Source organism: Entelurus aequoreus, linkage group LG12 (assembly GCF_033978785.1).
Source record: "Entelurus aequoreus isolate RoL-2023_Sb linkage group LG12, RoL_Eaeq_v1.1, whole genome shotgun sequence".
Lineage (NCBI taxonomy): Eukaryota > Metazoa > Chordata > Actinopteri > Syngnathiformes > Syngnathidae > Entelurus > Entelurus aequoreus.
Window position 1 is genome coordinate 44,466,589 of NC_084742.1, and position 19,832 is coordinate 44,486,420.

A 19,832-nucleotide genomic window follows, 5' to 3' on the forward strand; every position below is an offset into this window, starting at 1 on the left:
TCATGGCCATTAATAGGCTGAGTTACTATATTGGATTACATGAGTGTAAGGTGACTATGTGGGTCTTATTTCATGTCCGGAGGGCTGCAAATGGCCCCTAAACCCTACTTTTGAATGAATATTTTTTTTTGTAAACACTGGCTCTTACGTATGATGCTGTGGTAGTCTCCAGCAAGTGAAGCGCTCAGGTGTCCCTCCATGCTGTCTGCTCCGTCCCGCACGACAGGAAGCTGCCACATCACGCTGGAGTAGAGCGACGAAAAGGACGGAAAGTGGGCGGAAAAAAGGTCCAACGTTCCATACTTGGCTTCTCCTCCTGACGAGGGACTGGCGAAATCCATCATGGTGGAAGGTAATGGTGCCTGTGGGGGATCAAACACTGGCGACCTGAGGTGAGAGGGTTGAGGAGAAGGAGGGACACACTTCTGCTTTAATACGAGTGTGCCGTTCACCACCTCAGACTCCGGGTTGGGTCCAGAAGATTCTCGGTGGAAAACCTGTGGGAATGTTCTCCTCCGCCGGGAGAGGAAGGCTTCAGAGAAGGAGTCCAGTTTCTGAGGAGTTGACGTTGGAGGCAGACTGCTTGAAGGCAACTGGCCCACTGAAGAGGAATGGAACCATGGCGGTTGGTCCATGTCTTCACGGGAGGACGCACCATCCCAAGTCCTCTCAGCTCCCCTGAAGGACATTCTCCTCGGTTTGTCGTAGAAGCCGTTAGAAGTCCCGTGCTCACCGCCGACATTATTGCAGCGTCCGTCCACATTGCCGTAGATGTCCTCACACGGCTCCCAAGCGTCCGCAAAGCGCTCGCTTGTGTGAATGTCCTCTGCACACGTGTCCCCTGCCCTCCTCCAGGAGGGGAAGGAGGTCTCGCTACCGCCATACCGCTGGAGGGAGTCCACCTCGGGGCTCTGGGTGAGGTGGAAGGATGCATGAGGAGGATGGAAATCGGGAAAGCGGGGAGCATATGAGATGTCCTCCATGGTGTTTAGCTAGGAAAGATGCAGATATGTGTCAGGTATCAATCAATCAATCAATCAATCAATCACAAGCGCTTTTCATACATAAAAGAAATGCAATGCAAAGTGCTTTACAAAGTTAAAAACGACACCCCGGTGACCCATATCTCCCATTATCACATACTGTATGTACGCACGGATACAGATACCAAAAACAAACACACACACATATATGCAACTACAGTCGTGGTCAAAAGTTTACATACACTTGTAAAGGACATAATGTCATGGCTGGCTTGAGTTTCCAATAATTTCTACAACTCTTATTTTTTCGTGATAGAGTGATTGGAGCACAAACTTGTTGGTCACAAAAAACATTCATGAAGTTTGGTTCTTTTATGAATTTATTTTGGGGCTACTGAAAATGTGACCAAATCTGCTGGGTCAAAAGTATACATACAGCAATGTTAATATTTGGTTACATGTCCCTTGGCAAGTTTCACTGCAATAAGGCGCTTTTGGTAGCCATCCACAAGCTTCTGGCAAGCTTCTGGTTGACTTTTTGATCACTCCTCTTGACAAAATTGGTGCAGTTCAGCTAAATGTGTTGGTTTTCTGACACGGTCTTGTTTCTTCAGCATTGTCCACACGTTTAAGTCAGGACTTTGGGAAGACCATTCTAAAACCTTAATTCTAGCCTGGTTTAGCCATTCCTTTACCACTTTTGACGTGTGTTTGGTGTCATTGTCCTGTTGGAACACCCAACTGCGCCCAAGACCCAACCTCCGGGCTGATGATTTTAGGCTGTCCTGAACAATTTGGAGGTAATCATCCTTTTTCATTATCCCATTTACTCTCTGTAAAGCACCAGTTCCATTGGCAGCAAAACAGGCCCAGAGCATATTACTACCACCACCAGGCTTGACGGTAGGTATGGTGTTCCTGGGATTTTTTCCTCCAAACATATTGCTGGGTATTGTGGCCAAACTGCTCAATTTTTGTTTCATCTGACATCACATGGACAAAGATAAGACCTTCTGGAGGAAAGTTTTGTGGTCAGATGTATGTATACTTTTGACCCAGCAAATTTGATCACATTTTCAGTAGACCCATAATAAATTCATAAAAGAACCAAATTTCATGAATGTTTTTTGTGACCAACAAGTTTGTGCTCCAATCACTCTATCACAAAAAAATAAGAGTTGTAGAAATTATTGGAAACTCAAGACAGCCATGACATTATGTTCTTTACAAGTGTAAGTAAACTTTTGACCACGACTATATATGAACTAATGATTGCATGGCTGAGCACAGAGGAGACATGTGAGTAAACACTATCACAGGAGCCATCTGCACCAGGAGGTCATCAGACCATGGCCACAAGGACGCTGACACAAATATATAAAACTTGTAAAATAGTAAGAACCATGAGTAGAGATAAAGAATAAAATACAAGACATACAGTTGGAAGAGTAATAGAAAGAAAGAAAAAGGATACAAACTAAATGAATATAAAGTAATAAATAAATAAAACTGAATACAATCCTGCATAACTAATAAGGTAAAAAGTAAAATACAATTGACTTCAATAAAATAATTAATATCAGGTAAAAGCCAAATCAAAAAGGTGGGTCTTAAGTCTGCTCTTAAAAACATGAAAGTTCTCCGCAGCCCTGAGGTCCTCCGGTAAGCTGCTCCATAGACGGGGGCCATAATGGTGGAAAGATGCCATCCCGTGACTTTGTGTCCTGACTTATGGAATAATTAGGAAATGAATGCCGGAGGATCTCAGGGCCCGGGAAGGTTCATAGGGTAAAAGCAAATGTGAAAGATAAGAAGGCCCAATACCACAACAAACATTTATAACCCATAAGAAGAACCTTAAAATTGATCCTGAAACACACGGGGAGCCAATGCAGACATTTTAAAACTGATGTAATGTGAGCCTGCCTTCTGGTGTTCGTAAGTATGGAGTATGGAGAGAAATACACATTGAAGCATGTGCCGGGGTCCATTTGTGTCCCTCAAGGTTCTACTACAGAAAATATGCACTGTACATATGCCAGGACTATTTAGTTAGTTTATTATTACTTCGGTCTATGGTCAACAAAATAAACAAACAGTTTTACATAAACAAACAGATGTACATTCATAAACAAACAGTTGTACATTCATGAATAAATAAAAAAATTAAATAAATGTTGCAGACCGAAAGGGTTTAGGCTGAAGTTGAACACTTATTGCGCATAACCCTATAAACAAAGTCAAGTACGAGATGAGCTTCCAAAAAAAATATGAAATGTCCTTTTCACAACATATTATAAATACACATTATACACAACATAAACACTGTTCAATTATATACACAGTAAAGGCATGTGATATATCCTTGTACATGTGTTAAACCTTTGTACCAATTATATACTATATACAAACAATTATACTTTTATTATTATTTATATCCCACATTTAGTTTTTAATTAACATTGATCATAGTATTAACTACTGTGTTGATTCAAGAGTGATATATTTTTCCAAGACATTGGTCTTAAAGTGTTTTTTAAATGTGTGAATGGAACTGGAACATTTTAAGGAATTATCCAAGCTGTTCCACAGTTGAACCCCCCTGACAGAAACACATCTACTTTTTAAGCTCCTTCTTATGTTTGCTTTCTGAAAGACAGCTGAACCTTTGAGGTCATAGGGACTCTCCCTGGGTTTGAACCTCTCCTGTAGACACAGAGGCAGCATGTGGTTATGAGCTTTGTATGTCACAAGAGCAGGGTTGAGGTCAACAAGATTGTGAAGTTTTAATGTTTTAAATTTAATAAACAGAGCATTGGTATGGTCATGATAATCCGCATAATTTACAATTCTAATCGCTTTCTTTTGAAGTAAGAACATAGAATTGATGTTTGATTTGTAATTGTTACCCCAGATTTCAACACAATAATTTAAATATGGGAGTACGAATGAATTTTATAATATAGTCTTTAAACCAATGCAACATATCAAGGTATGCTACCACAGGGGTGTCCTAACTTTTTCCACTGGGGGCCGCACACTGAAAAATGGAAGCATGCAGGGGAATTTTGGTATGTGTCATTTTTAAAACCAGTACAATCTAGATTGTAACCAAAGGGGCTCCTCTCAGAGTTGGTGAGTGTTAAAGGGTCCTACTTATTGAAGTGTTAAAAATAAGTCAAATATTTATTTTTAATATAATAAACACTTAAATATCTACAGATCTATTTCACATATATCCGTTGACATATAGTTGTTTTTAATGTTATATGCCCTTTTTGTCAAAAGTAAACCCTGTGTTTTATGGCCAAAACTAAAAATATAATACAATCATGTGTGCTTACGGACTGTATCCCTTGCAGACTGTATCGATATATATTGTAGGAAGCAGAATATTAATAACAGAAGTAAACAACCCTTTTGTGTGAATGAGTGAGAATGAGGAGGGAGGGTTTTTGGGTTGGTGCACTAATTGTAAGTGTATCTTCTGTTTTTTATGTTGATTTAATAATAATAATAAAAAATAAATAAATTAAATTAAATTAAAAAACACTTAAATATCTACAGATCTATTTCACATCTATCCGTTGACATATAGTTGTTTTTTTAAAGTTATATACCCTTTTTGTCAAAAGTAAACCCTGTGTTTTATGGCAAAAACTTAAAATATGCAACATTTTCCTCCAAAATAAAATTTCAAAGTGGAGCCTTAAATACATCAATAACTCAAAAAAACATTGATTTTGATTCATCATTATTTTCTGAGCTACACTAAACACACTAAAGGTCTTGGGGATCCAAAACGTTTTAGAAATAAGTCATATATTAATATTTGTTTTTCTCTGAACTTTGTATCAACTGCAGATCTATCCATTAATATAATGTTTTATATATATATATATACACTACCGTTCAAAAGTTTGGGGTCACATTGAAATGTCCTTATTTTTTAAGGAAAAGCACTGTACTTTTCAATGAAGATAACTTTAAACTAGTCTTAACTTTAAAGAAATACACTCTATACATTGCTAATGTGGTAAATGACTATTCTAGCTGCAAATGTCTGGTTTTTGGTGCAATATCTACATAGGTGTATAGAGGCCCATTTCCAGCAACTATCACTCCAGTGTTCTAATGGTACAATGTGTTTGCTCATTGGCTCAGAAGGCTAATTGATGATTAGAAAACCCTTGTGCAATCATGTTCACACATCTGAAAACAGTTTAGCTCGTTACAGAAGCTACAAAACTGACCTTCCTTTGAGCAGATTGAGTTTCTGGAGCATCACATTTGTGGGGTCAATTAAACGCTCAAAATGGCCAGAAAAAGAGAACTTTCATCTGAAACTCGACAGTCTATTCTTGTTCTTAGAAATGAAGGCTATTTCACAAAATTGTTTGGGTGACCCCAAACTTTTGAACGGTAGTGTATATCTATATATATATATATATATATATATATATATATATATATATATATATATATATATATATATATATATATATATATATATATATATATATATATATATATACATATATATATATACATATATATATATATACATATATATATATATATATATATATATATATATATACATATACATATATATATATATATATATATATATATATATATATATATATATATACATATACATATATATATATATATATATATATATATATGTGTGTGTATATATATATATATATATATATCAATATATCAATATATATATATATATATATATATATATATATACATATATATATATATATATATATATATATATATATATATATACATATACATATATATATATATATATATATATATATATATATATATATATATATATATATATATATATTTATATATATATATATATATATATATATATATATATATATATATATATATATATATATATATATATATATATATATATATATATATATATATATATATATATATATATATATATATATATATATATATATATATATATATATATGTTTTATGCCTTTTTTGTTAAAGAAACATATTTGTTTTTTATGGAACACACAAAATAAGCAATATTTTCCCCCAAAAAATATTTTAAATTGGAATATTTAATGTAAGGTAATAGCAGCTTTGAATTTTTCAATAATTCCTAGCAACAATGATTCATTATTATTTTTGGAGCAGTGACAATTTTAAAGTAAAAAACAGCCTACACTTTAGCAGTGTCAACATTTTCTCATTAAACATACACTTCTGAATATGAGGCAGACACGCTAACCACTGCATGAACAGGTGCTGCTCAGGTAGGCGCACAGATGGACCCCCTGTGGTGCCCGAGCACCAGCCCTTTGTACTGGAGCCTGCTTTCTGTCCATTTATTTAAGATCAAACATTACTCTCTGTCATCAATTCTCCCCAAATATGTTTGGATATCTAACAGGGCATTTATTTAAAGTTCTTGCGAGAATTCCTCGCCAAAGTTCACAAGTACAAAACAAGGGTTTTTTATTTCAGTTTAAAAATACCCATTTGAATCTAGGTCACTGATGTCACTGGTTAACGTCATAACAACTCGGCCATTCATTCTAAAAGAAAGATGGATGGGCAGGCCAATAATTTTTCAGTTTCAGTTTTACTGAACTATACAAATCAGACGTGTTTACTGGTTTTGTTGTTTCAGTTAAAATTGTAATAATTGAGATGAAAGCTGGGTCTGAAGTTGAGATAGGACAGTCTTGTGTGGTATATTGTTTTATATTATTAGTGTGATGCATGCTCATACTTCAACTCTGTCAGAAAACACTAAAAATATAAATGTAGACCCCAGTCTAATAATAATAAATGTTTCTTTTTAGGTTTTTTTTACCATAAAAAGATACATAATTGTCCCCGTAAGTTCATATATTGTTCTCCAGCTTGTTTTTTTCATTGGCATATAATATAAAAAATTAATAAAAAAAAATAAAAAAAGTCCAATACATAATTGCAGGGCTCGAATTTAACCACGGCAACTGCGGCAAAAGCTGTGACCGCCCTCGTCATTTGCCGTAAGCCCTAAAAAACTGACCAACATCTGCGGCAAGAACATTGACTTTTTACTTGTTAATGGACGAGGGATGTAACAGTAAACGGTATAATGATAATTTGTGATAAAATTCCAGACGTTTAGTAGTTCCGTCTAATTTTTAGATTACAGAAAAAACGTCATTTATTAATGCATTTTAGGCAACACAAAATCGGGCGCATGCGCACTAGCGTCGTTTGGCTTGATAATCATGGTGGACTAAGGACACGGACTTTGCTCGGGAGATTTCCCCTCGGAGTAAACGGAGCCAATCGCTTGATTTGGCGTCATTTTCCCTCGCTTCCCGCCATGCGTTTATGAATGCACTGCTGTTAGATGGAGACAGGTGTGGACAATATTGGAGACAGACGCACTTGTCCCCACACTAAAAGTATACAGCGAAGGAGAAAATTATTTGATGTCTTGCCGCAGGCGATGTGTCGTGAACGTTGTCACAACTTGTTTGTAAAGTCTTTAGTTTGTTTACTGGGATGCTCACTCCTCCTTTATTTAACTGCAAACTGTATCAGTGTTCAAATAACATCAATACTAGCTCAAATGTTTTGTCATCTCATCGAATTGAACGAAGGCTGTGAAGATTGTGTATTCGTTGTGGGAGGTGTCATTCCGCTTTATTTGTGTTGGCCAAACTGTTGTACTGAACCAAGAGAAGAACAAAGCTTGTTTATTAGACTTCATCTTCATTAGCCAAACTGCTTTGTGTTTTATTTTAATATCAAAATGTAAACACAAGGTTTTGTTTTACATTACTTGTGTTTTTTTCACGTCGCAAAAGTATTACTTAAAAAAACATTCATATGACACAGCATCTTGTTAATGTTTTATTGTGTATAGTTAATTCCGATGTGACATATTTCTGCTCAAACTCTTAATGGATCTGTCCCGATACATCATCTACATGTGCATATAAATGTACATAACTTAAAAACATTAATAAATAATAAATTAAAAAAAAGTCCCTCCATCAAAATATAAAAATAGTGATAAAGGCATCATGAAATGACAAAAAGCTGACAAGTTTATTGTAATAATGAATACAAAAACTATGTACATATATATGTGTATATATATATATATATATATATATATATATATATATATATATATATATATATATATATATATATATATATATATATATATATATATATATATATATATATATATATATATATATATATATATATATGTATGTATATATGTATATACACATGCGTATGTATGTATGTATGTATATACACATGCGTATATATATATATATATACACATACATACTGAGGTGTAGATATGTGGTTCAGGTAGCATAGCATATGTTGCACATTGGTTTTAGCATCCTTAATGCACAATATGTATCAACGTGGGCAAAACGTTTGGACAACTCTTCTTTTAACCAACAACAACAACAAAAAAAGTCTATCCGTCCCACCCTAAAGTAGGCTCCCGTACCTTCTTTTCTGAGAGTGTCGGTCCTCATTTCAAGGCGCTTCCAGGAAATCCTCTCGTTTAATCTGCACAGAGCCCAACATTTGTCAAAATGAATGTTATTGCAATGGGAGAATAATGGAAGCGAGGCAGCAAAAAGCGAGAAAGTGCATCTTGGATCTGCACAGCCTCACGTTGCACTTGATGTTCCTAAAGAGGGCAGCAAGTCAGCACAGTGACAGCTTGAAAATCAACACAAATGCACAAAAGCAAAGTTGACTTATCCGCGTCTCTTTTTCTCACCAGCTTTTGTGGTTGTTCGGTCTGACTCGCCGCCCGCCTCGACTCTGTCAGCCTCTCACATCATCACCGCTATCTGGATGTTTGTGTGAAAAACACTGTCACGCACAAAGGAGGCAAAAGGAACGCGCACACACACACAGAGAAAACCACACGTGTTCGCCTATACAATTGGACACAGGTGTCAAGAGGAACGGTGGAGTGATGCTGTCGCTTTGGGTTGTCGTGGTAACCACATCCTGAGGAAACAAACGCTGACGGATCTCCCTCCTCTCTGCTATCTTTAACTACACCCCCCCCAACACACACATCTACAGCTCTTTCCGTTACCAACTTTGTTTCGTTTTTGTTTACTCATCTCTCAGTGCATGAAGTCAACTGATTTCACACAAATACAAACGCCATTTCCATATGAGTTGGGAAATTGTGTTAGATGTAAATATAAACGGAATACAATGATTTGCAAATCCTTTTCAACCCATATTCAAGTGAATGCACTACAAAGACAAGATATTTGATGTTCAAACTCATAAACTTTATTTTGTTTTTGCAAATAATAATTAACTTAGAATTTCATGGCTGCAACACGTGGCAAAGTAGTTGGGAAAGGGCATGTTCACCACTGTGTTACATGGCCTTTCCTTTTAACAAAACTCAGTAAACGTTTGGAAACTGAGGAGACACATTTTTGAAGCTTCTCAGGTGGAATTCTTTCCCATTCTTGCTTGATGTACAGCTTAAGTTGTTCAACAGTCCGGGGGTCTCCGTTGTGGTATTTTAGGCTTCATAATGCGCCACACATTTTCAATGGGAGACAGGTCTGGACTACAGGCAGGCCAGTCTAGTACCCGCACTCTTTTACTATGAAGCCACGTTGATGTAACACGTGGCTTGGCATTGTCTTGCTGAAATAAGCAGGGGCGTCCATGGTAACGTTGCTTGGATGGCAACATATGTTGCTCCAAAACCTGTATGTACCTTTCAGCATTAATGGCGCCTTCACAGATGTGTAAGTTACCCATGTCTTGGGCACTAATACACCCCCATACCATCACAGATGCTGGCTTTTCAATTTTGCGCCTATAACAATCCGGATGGTTCTTTTCCTCTTTGGTCCGGAGGACACAACGTCCACAGTTTCCAAAAACAATTTGAAATGTGGACTCGTCAGACCACAGAACACTTTTCCACTCTGTATCAGTCCATCTTAGATGAGCTCAGGCCCAGTGAAGCAGACGGCGTTTCTGGGTGTTGTTGATAAACGGTTTTCGCCTTGCATAGGAGAGTTTTAACTTGCACTTACAGATGTAGCGACCAACTGTAGTTACTGACAGTGGGTTTCTGAAGGGTTCCTGAGCCCATGTGGTGATATCCTTTACACACTGATGTCGCTTGTTGATGCAGTACAGCCTGAGGGATCGAAGGTCACGGGCTTAGTTGCCTACGTGCAGTGATTTCTCCAGATTCTCTGAACCCTTTGATGATATAACGGACCGTAGATGGTGAAATCCCTAAATTCCTTGCAATAGCGGCTTGAGAAAGGTTTTTCTTAAACTGTTCAACAATTTGCTCACGCATTTGTTGACAAAGTGGTGACCCTCGCACCATCCTTGTTTGTGAATGACTGAGCATTTCATGGAATCTACTTTTATACCCAATCATGGCACCCACCTGTTCCCAATTTGCCTGTTCACCTGTGGGATGTTCCAAATAAGTGTTTGATGAGCATTCCTCAACTTTATCAGTATTTATTGCCACCTTTCCCAACTTCATTGTCACGTGTTGCTGGCATCAAATTCTAAAGTTAATTATTATTTGAAAAAAAAAATGTTTATGAGTTTGAACATCAAATATGTTGTCTTTGTAGCATATTCAACTGAATATGGGTTTGAAAATGATTTGCAAATCATTGTATTCCGTTTATATTTACATCTAACACAATTTCCCAACTCATATGGAAACGGGGTTTGTATTTAAAAGTACACTTAAAATGACTACAGATCTGCCTTAGCACGTTTGGCAAAACCCGCGGCTCCGGCTACAGTACATCACCCTTTGGCTTTTAAAAAATGTCAATCAGCAATGGCTATTTAATTTATTTTATTTTGTTCGTCTATTGCAGGGGTCAGCAACCCAAAAACGTTGAAAAAAGCCATATAGGAACAAAAATACAAAAAAATTATCTGTCTGGAGCCGCAAAAAAAGAAAAACCATATATAAGTATTATAATGAAGGCAACACATGACGTAGGTTTCTATATTAGCTATATTAGCCTACTATCAAAATGACTATGTGTCACACGCTGAAGCAAATCTTGGTTGATGGAAATGCTGAAATTTAATATTTATCTTACACATTTTTACAACATTAGAAACCATTAGTAAATCAGAGGCTACTCAGAAGGTGAGATAACTCCTGGAAATGACTGGCTTTTAATGGTCAAAGGTATATTGTGTGTCCAAGTTAAAGGAAACGGCAGGCTGTCTTCTTCTAATGGATTTATTACAGTCTTTGGCAAGCTAGGTAACGTTTGCTGTGGTCTGGAACAACACGGCACACAAACAACTATCTGAAATGCAGGCAATATTACATACAGATAAAGTGTCATGAAACATGCAAAACTAAATTATATACAAAGAGGATAATAGTAAAGGAAACTAAATGAGCTCAAATATAGCTACAAATGAGGCATAATGATGTAATATGTACATACAGCTAGCCTAAATAGCATGTTAGCATTGATTACCTTGCAGTCATGCACTGACCAAATATGCCTGATTAGCACTCCAACAAGTCAATAACATCAACAAAGCTCACCTTTGTGCTTTCACGCACAGCATAAAATGTTTGGTGGACAAAATGAGACAAAGAAGGAGTGGAAGATTTAAACCACAGGTCCATCATTCGACTGGCAAACATAATAGTCCAGGATATGACTCACCCACTACACCAATACATCACCCCGCTACCATCAGGGCGCAGGTACAGAACTATCAAATTCCGGAGGGCCCGCCTCGGTAAAAGCCTTATCCCTGCAGCTATAGCCGCCCTAAACAGCAGGCCCGGCCGACCTGTCTGACAAGCCTGGAAATGTGTTGGTCATGTATGATGGCTTTTTGTTATTTTTGTTCATGATGTGTAATGTCCATTGTTTAAATTAGAGATAATATCGGCAGGCCGATATTATCGGCCGATAAATCCTTTAAAATGTAATATCGGAAATTATCGGTATAGTTTTATTTTTTATTAAATCAACATAAAAAACACAAGATACACTTACAATTAGTACACCAACCCAAAAAAACCTCCCTCCCCCATTTACGCTCATTCACACATAAGGGTTGTTTCTTTCTGTTATTAATATTCTGGTTCCTACATTATATATCAATATATAACAATACAGTCTGCAAGGGATACAGTCCGTAAGCACACATGATTGTGCGTGCTGCTGGTCCACTAATAGTACTAACCTTTAACAGTAAATTTTACTCATTTTCATTAATTACTAGTTTCTATGTAACTGTTTTTATATTGTTTTACTTTCTTTTTTATTCAAGAATATTTTTTTAAAATTTATTTATCTTATTTTATTTTATTAATTAAAAAAAAAAAAAGACCTTATCTTCACCATACCTGGTTGTCCAAATTAGGCATAATAATGTGTTAATTCCACGACTGTATGTATCGGTATTGGTTGATATCGGTATCGGTAATTAAGATTTTGGACAATATCGGAATATCGGATATCGGCAAAAAGCCATTATCGGACATCCCTAGTTTAAATGTATGGCAGTGAAAATGAATTTCCCCAACGGGGACCAATAAATCTAAATCTAAATCTAAAAGATTTAACATGTAAACAAACTTTTGCATCACAGTCAACACTATGGTGAGTTCAAGAACCGCTGAAATTAGTAGGACAAAACGATGTTCACCTAATACTCTCATCGGTGAAGCATACACACAAACATATTAAACAGTGGACTTTCTACTACATACTAAAACAAAAAAAATATTTATCCTCCATTTTTCCATTTTCAATCCTTTTTTAAAAATGCTCCAGGGAGCCACTAAAGAGCCGCATGCGGCTCAAGAGCCGCGGGGTGCTGACCCCCGGTCTATTGTAATGTAACCGTTTTTATTTTAGAAAGTTTGTGATCTTCTAAGCTAGCAATGGACAGTTTTAAAAAGAGAAAAATTTCCGAGGGAAATAGAACATTTATTGCTTCATGGACAGATTCGTGGGGGGAAAATAGGAGACAGCAAAAATGTAAATGTGGAAATTAGTGTTGTCCCGATACCAATATTTTGGTACCGGTACCAAAATTGTTTTCCGATACTTTTCGGTACTTTTCTAAATAAAGGGGACCACAAAAAATGGCATTATTGGCTTTATTTTAACAACAAATCTACATTAAACATAAGTTTCTTATTGCACGTTTGTCCTTATATAAAATAGTGAACATACTAGATAACTTGTCTTTTAGTAGTAAGTAAGCAAACAAAGGCTCCTAATTAGTCTGCTGACATATGCAGTAACATATTGTGTCATTTTCGATTCTATTATTTTGTCAACATTATTAAGGACAAGTGGTAGAAAATGAATTATTAATCTACTTGTTCATTTACTGTTAATGTCTGCTTACCTTCTATTATTACATGTTCTATCTACACTTCTGTTAAACTGTAATAATCAATAATTCTTCTGTTGTTTGATACTTTACATTAGTTTTGGATGATACCACAAATTTGGGCATCAATCCGATACCAAGTAGTTACAGGATCATACATTGGTCATATTCAAAGTCCTCATGTGTCCAGGGACATATTTCTTGACTTTATAAACATAATATACAATTTCAAAAAATGAAAGAAGATTTTGTGACGCAAAAAAATATCGATGTAATCATAGTAGTATCGACCAGATACGCTCCTGTATCATTACAGTGGATGTCAGGTGTAGATCCACCAAAGGCGTTTGTTTACATTTTGAGGCCGGTGAGCTACGATGTGTAGTGAAGCATGTTTAGCTATTCCTCGTCCCGCAGGGGTGATACTTGTAAGAAACTTACTTTATTTGTCGCCATGGAGGCAAAAATTAGTGATCTAGAAGTCGCTACAACACTGCCGACCGACATTAGCCGCGAGCTAACTGGCCATGTCTTAAAGCACCTCTTCCTGAGGGCGTTTCAGTGTTATAACTTCACCTTTATCGTTAGTTTTTAAGCCAAAATGCGTCCGTTCTCCCTTTTCTGTCTACACACTGTGTCTGCTTGTAAGTACTCTGTGATTGTGCGCTGCCGAACATGCTCGTCTGCGGTGGGGTGGTGGACCGGTACGTTTTAGAGGCGGTATAGTACCGAATATGATTCATTAGTATCGCGGTACAATACTGATACCGGTATACTGTACAACCCTAGTGGAAATACAAACCCCGTTTCCATATGAGTTGGGAAATTGTGTTTGAATGACTGAGCATTTCATGGAATCTACTTTTATACCCAATCATGGCACCCACCTGTTCCCAATTTGCCTGTTCACCTGTGGGATGTTCCAAATAAGTGTTTGATGAGCATTCCTCAACTTTATCAGTATTTATTGCCACCTTTCCCAACTTCTTTGTCACGTGTTGCTGGCATCAAATTCTAAAGTTAATTATTATTTGCAAAAAAAAAAATGTTTATGAGTTTGAACATGAAATATGTTGTCTTTGTAGCATATTCAACTGAATATGGGTTGAAAATGATTAGCAAATCATTGTATTCCGTTTATATTTACATCTAACACAATTTCCCAACTCATATGGAAACGGGGTTTGTACATTTCAGCATTCGCGGAAAACCCTACCGAGCTGGAGATGACCGAAAAAGAGCAGTTTCGGAAATATGATCAAAGCAAAAATACTTGCTGAGTCGTATTCTGTCTAGTGTTTGATTTCATGAATGCTATAGTTTAAATGTAATGAAACTAAAAGTAGTGTTATTGTCATTTTATGGATCAAACACAGTTTGCGGCAATATCGCCATTGTCCACCTGCTCATGGCCTTGTGGTTGGAGTGTCCGCCCTGAGATCGGTAGGTCGTGAGTTCAAACCCGGCCGAGTCATACCAAAGACTATAAAAATGGGACCCATTACCTCCCTGCTTGGCACTCAGCATCCAGGGTTGGAATTGGGGGTTAAATCACCAAAAATAATTCCCGAGAGCGGCCACCGCTGCTGCCCACTGCTCCCCTCACCTCCCAGGGGGTGGAACAAGGGTGATGGGTCAAATGCAGGGGATAACTTCACCACACCTAGTGGTACTTTAACATAAACTTAACTTAATTAAATGTCATAAGTTTACATTCCAGGGGTCTAAACCTGCCTTCTAATGCTACTTTGCCGCTTCCAACCTCAAAATGTCCAATCAGGACATGTTCACATTCTACAATTTCAACTTACATATGCTTTTACCTGGCTGGAGTGTTGACTTTGGTACAGCAGATTGCAGGGATGCCTCTCAGCACGCCGTGGTGTTGCCCACCCACCCACTAACCCACAAACACACACCTTTTTCACACTCCTGTGGGTGACACACAAGCTCAAAATGTGTTTGGGAAAATGTGCAAGCGAGAGGAAACACTACAGTGAACGCCCCACACCAGTGGTTTTCATACTTTTTTTTCCACTTAGAAAAAACATGGCTTTCCAAGTACAATATTCAAGTACAGTAGCGTAGTAGGCCGAGTATTCATTCAAAAACAAGGCCGAGGTTTTATCCAACAAGTATATTTCATATTGTTTGACCACTGAAACACTACACACAGTTTGAACAATATAGGACAATAAAAACTGTATTTTAACTCTGTTTTCGGACATGAATGAACGATTGTAGTCACCAATAGTTTAAGAGATTGTCTGGTCACACTCCCTCTGATTGGTCAGGAGCCTCTCAGGGCGTCATGAGTGGGACCAACTCTGAAAATAAGTTGTCCATACTCTGATTAGTGGGACTTATTGATTAGTTCGGGGGTCAGCAACCCGCGGCTCTTTAGTGACGCCCTGGAGCATTTTTTAAAAAAGGATTGAAAATGGAAAAAAAATGGGGGGGAAATGTTCGAGGACAAAAGCCCACTGTTTAATATGTTTGTGTGTATGCTTCACTGATGAGAGTATCGTTTTGTCCTACTAATTTCGGCGGTTCTTGAACTCACCATAGTGTGGACTGTGACGCAACAGTTTGTTTACATGTAAAGTCTTCCACTCCTTCGTTTCATTTTGTCCACCAAATGTTTTATACTGTGCGTGAATGCACACAAAGGTGAACTTTGTTGATGTTATTGACTTGTTGGAGTGCTAATCAGGCATATTTGGTCAGTGCGTGACTGCAAGCTAATCAATGCTAACATGCTATTTAGGCTAGCTGTATGTACATATTGCGTCATAATAGGGCTGCAACTAACGATTAATTTGATAATCGATTAATCTGTCGATTATTACTTCGATTAATCGATTAATAATCGGATAAAAGAGACAAAACTACATTTCTATCCTATCCAGTATTTTATTGGAAAAAAAACAGCATACTGCCAGCATACTTATTTTGATTATTGTTTCTCAGCTGTTTGTAAATGTTGCAGTTTATAAATAAAGGTTTATAAAAAAATTAATTTATTTTTAAATAAATCAATAAAAATAAAAACTCTGCGCAAGCGCATAGCATAGATCCAACGAATCGATGACTAAATTAATCGGCAACTATTTTTATAATCGATTTTAATTGATTAGTTGTTGCAGCCCTACATCATAATGCCTCATTTGTAGGTATATTTGAGCTCATTTAATATCCTTTACTGTTATCCTCTTTGCATATCATTTATATTTGCATGTTTCATGACACATTATCTGTATGTAATATTGGCTTCATTTCAGATAGTTGTTTGTGTGCCGTGTTGTTCCAGACCACAGCAAACATTACCCAGCTTGCCAAAGATTGTAATAAATCTATTAAAAGAAGATACACACATCTATACCTTTGGCCATTAAAAGCCAGTCATTTCCAGGAGTTATCTCACCTTCTGAGTAGCCTCTTATTTACTAATGGTTTCTAATGTTGTAAAAATGTGTAGAATAAATATTAAATTACAACATTTCTGTCAACAAAGATTTGCTTCAGCCTGCGACACATAGTCATTTTGATAGTAGGCTATTGTAGCTAATATAGACACTTACATCATGTGTTGCCTTCATTATAAGACTTATATACGGCTTTTCATTTTTTGCGGCTCCAGACAGATTTGTTTTTTGTATTTTTGGTCCAATATGGCTCTTTCAACAATTTGGGTTGCCGACCCCTGGATTAGTCCTACATACAGAAGAGAAGGCTTGAATTGTACAGCTTCCTGTAACTTTACAGCTCTGTCTTTCCATCAAAATGAAGTCTTTTGAACATTCTGTGAGCGTGTTTGTTTTAAAATGGAAGAAGAGAGGACCTACTTCATGCACCATGCGTTAAAAAAAAAAGAAATACGAAGAGGAGTACTTCATATTTTGTCATTCATTTTCATTACTCGCCTTCCTTATTCATTTCGTGGAGGAGTTTGGTGTTTGCGTGTAACACGTTACGGCAACGCCGCAGAAAAAAAAGGTCTCAAAAGGTCACACAAAGCCAGCGTCGACACAACCGAGAGCGAGCGGAAAGGACTCGGGTTTGTTTCTCGGTATCAAAACTTCCTCTGTCACGCCGAGTCTGACTTTGACTGCCTTTGTTCTCTTTGACATTTTTCGTGCAGCTTACAGAAGGAAAAACTAAACATTGGGTCCTGGAGGAAAAACAAATAAAAAGGTTACTGTGCTATCAGTAATTTATGATACATAGTAGCACAGTCAACTTATTTTTTATTTGGGTTAATCTTAGTTTATTACTCAGAATCAGAAGAGTTTTTATTGCCATTGTTTTCGAATGGGTTCACAAACTAGGAATTTTACTTGGTGCAATCGTGCAACATAAAGACTTAGACTTCCTTTTTATTGTCATTCAAATTTGAACTTTACAGTACAGATAAGAACGAAATTTTGTTGCATTAGCTCATGGTAGTGCAGGATAAAAAAGCAATAAGGTGCTGATATAAATAAATAGATTACTGTACAGATAAATATATTGCACTTTTTTGCATATGCATCCACGTTTATGGATGTATGTTATATTATCTTTATATTCCAGCGAGTTAATCCATTTTTGGGGGGAATTGAGGGGATAATTATGATGCGTTCAAGAGTCTTACGGCCTGAGGACACATATAACACAGAATAGGTAATAACATGAGCTGTGACTGAGCTATCAGATCTTGTTATTGTTCATGTGCCTGATGGCCGAGGGGAAAAAACTGTTCAGGTGCCGGGAGGTGTGGGTCTGGATCAGGGGTGTCCAAAGTGCGGCCCGGGGGCCATTTGCGGCCCACAGCTAATTGTTTACCGGCCCGCCACACACTCTGGAAATACTATTGTAAAAATAAAAAAGAACATTAAAAAAAGTGGAATGAGGTGAAATCTAACGAGAAAAAGTTGCAACGTTGGCACAAAAGCTGCCATGCAGGCTGTTTTTTTTTCTTTTGTCTTTCTTTCTTTTTCTTTTTTTGCCATTGCTCAAAAAAAAAAAAAAGACAAAAAATCCATGTTATAATGAATTATTTTCAGGGCTCCAATTACTTCAAATATTTCACTTTAAAATGTTTTATGTGGTAAATATTGCATATATTGTGTAGTAGCCATATAAAAACATCAAAGTTTTCTTTGACAAAAGCGCATAAAACAAACAAAATAATAGTTGCAGCATAAAATCGACAGATATATCTGAAGTTGATCTCGTAGCTTAAGTGTTGAAAGTAAAAGAAAAACCTAATAAAAATGTATCACTTTATGAGTGGGGCACCTTTTGGATCCCAAATATATTTAGTGATTTTTTATTTATCTTTTCACTGTGATTACTCAAAAATATGAAAGAATTAAAATCAATGGTGTCCTGCATTATTGATCTTTTAGGGCTCTAATTACTAAATACTGTATATTTCAGTTTTACTATAAAAAAAACTAAGTTGTTTTTGACAGAAAAGCCATAAAACATTTTTTTAAATTTGTATTACTTTATATCAATTTGAAGTTGATATAGAGATTTACTGTAAGCGTTAATTAAAAAAAAAAAATAATCAGACTTATTTTTAACATTTTAATGACTGAGACCCTTTATGGTCCCCGGGACCGCTAAAGGTAAAATAAATAAAAAATGCATATATTTTGTTATGGTTTGAAAATGAAAAATATCAAAATGGCCCCCACATGCTTTAATTTTTCCGTGTGCGGCCCTCAGTGGAAAAAGTTTGGACACCCCTGGTCTGGATGGACCGCAGTCTCCGTTTTTAAAAGACCCTAAATATTTGGACACAAATCAAAATTGTTATGTCATACAGGCAAAAAAAAAATCAAGTTTTACATGAGCACATAATTTATTTGCTCGTTTGCACAAAACTTGCAGTTTTATCTAAATCCCAAATTGGGAGTGTAATTTGCCACTCATCTTCACACTGACCTGATTGAAGTCAAGTTAAAATAAATAGTGTGACTAATCTGCATGTTTCCATGACTAATGCAATATCCTTAGTGATAATTCACACACGTGGACTTATGTTGGACAGCCCTAGGTGCTTTATAAACAAGCTCGTTGCAGCATAATATAAAGTGAACAGATGCGTTGATATTGTATGTACTAACAGCTCTTAGCAAGAGCTCTGTATGAACTGTACTTTTACAACAGATATGATTTATGTGCACCGTTGCCAGGTGCTGTATTACTTATGCCATCTTTGACATAAAAGGTGATGTTTTACAGATGGAAATTAGCTTAGCACTAAAATATATTTTGTAGAAAGCATGATGTTTACATAAAGTGAATTCAAAACATAACCATCAATAAATGAAGGTCAGGAGCAGTTAACTTTTTTTTTTTTACAAAAAGGCACCTTTAACCCCCCATGTGTGTCACACAAGACAAGTACAAGAG

The 19,832-nt window shown here is 36.5% G+C and overlaps 1 protein-coding gene across 1 annotated transcript in view; it reads right to left on the reverse strand.

Moving 5' to 3' along the window:
* Positions 1 to 8,701, reverse strand: part of LOC133661282 (uncharacterized) — a 30,768-nt gene extending 22,067 nt beyond the window's left edge. The window contains exons 1-2 of the mRNA XM_062064419.1: positions 8,521 to 8,701; positions 149 to 992 (exon numbers count right to left, since the gene is read on the reverse strand). Of these exons, the coding sequence (XP_061920403.1) occupies positions 149 to 983 (835 nt within the window). The 5' untranslated portion in view covers positions 984 to 992; positions 8,521 to 8,701. The remainder of the gene's footprint in view (positions 1 to 148; positions 993 to 8,520) is intronic.
* Positions 8,702 to 19,832: the final 11,131 nt, after the last annotated feature.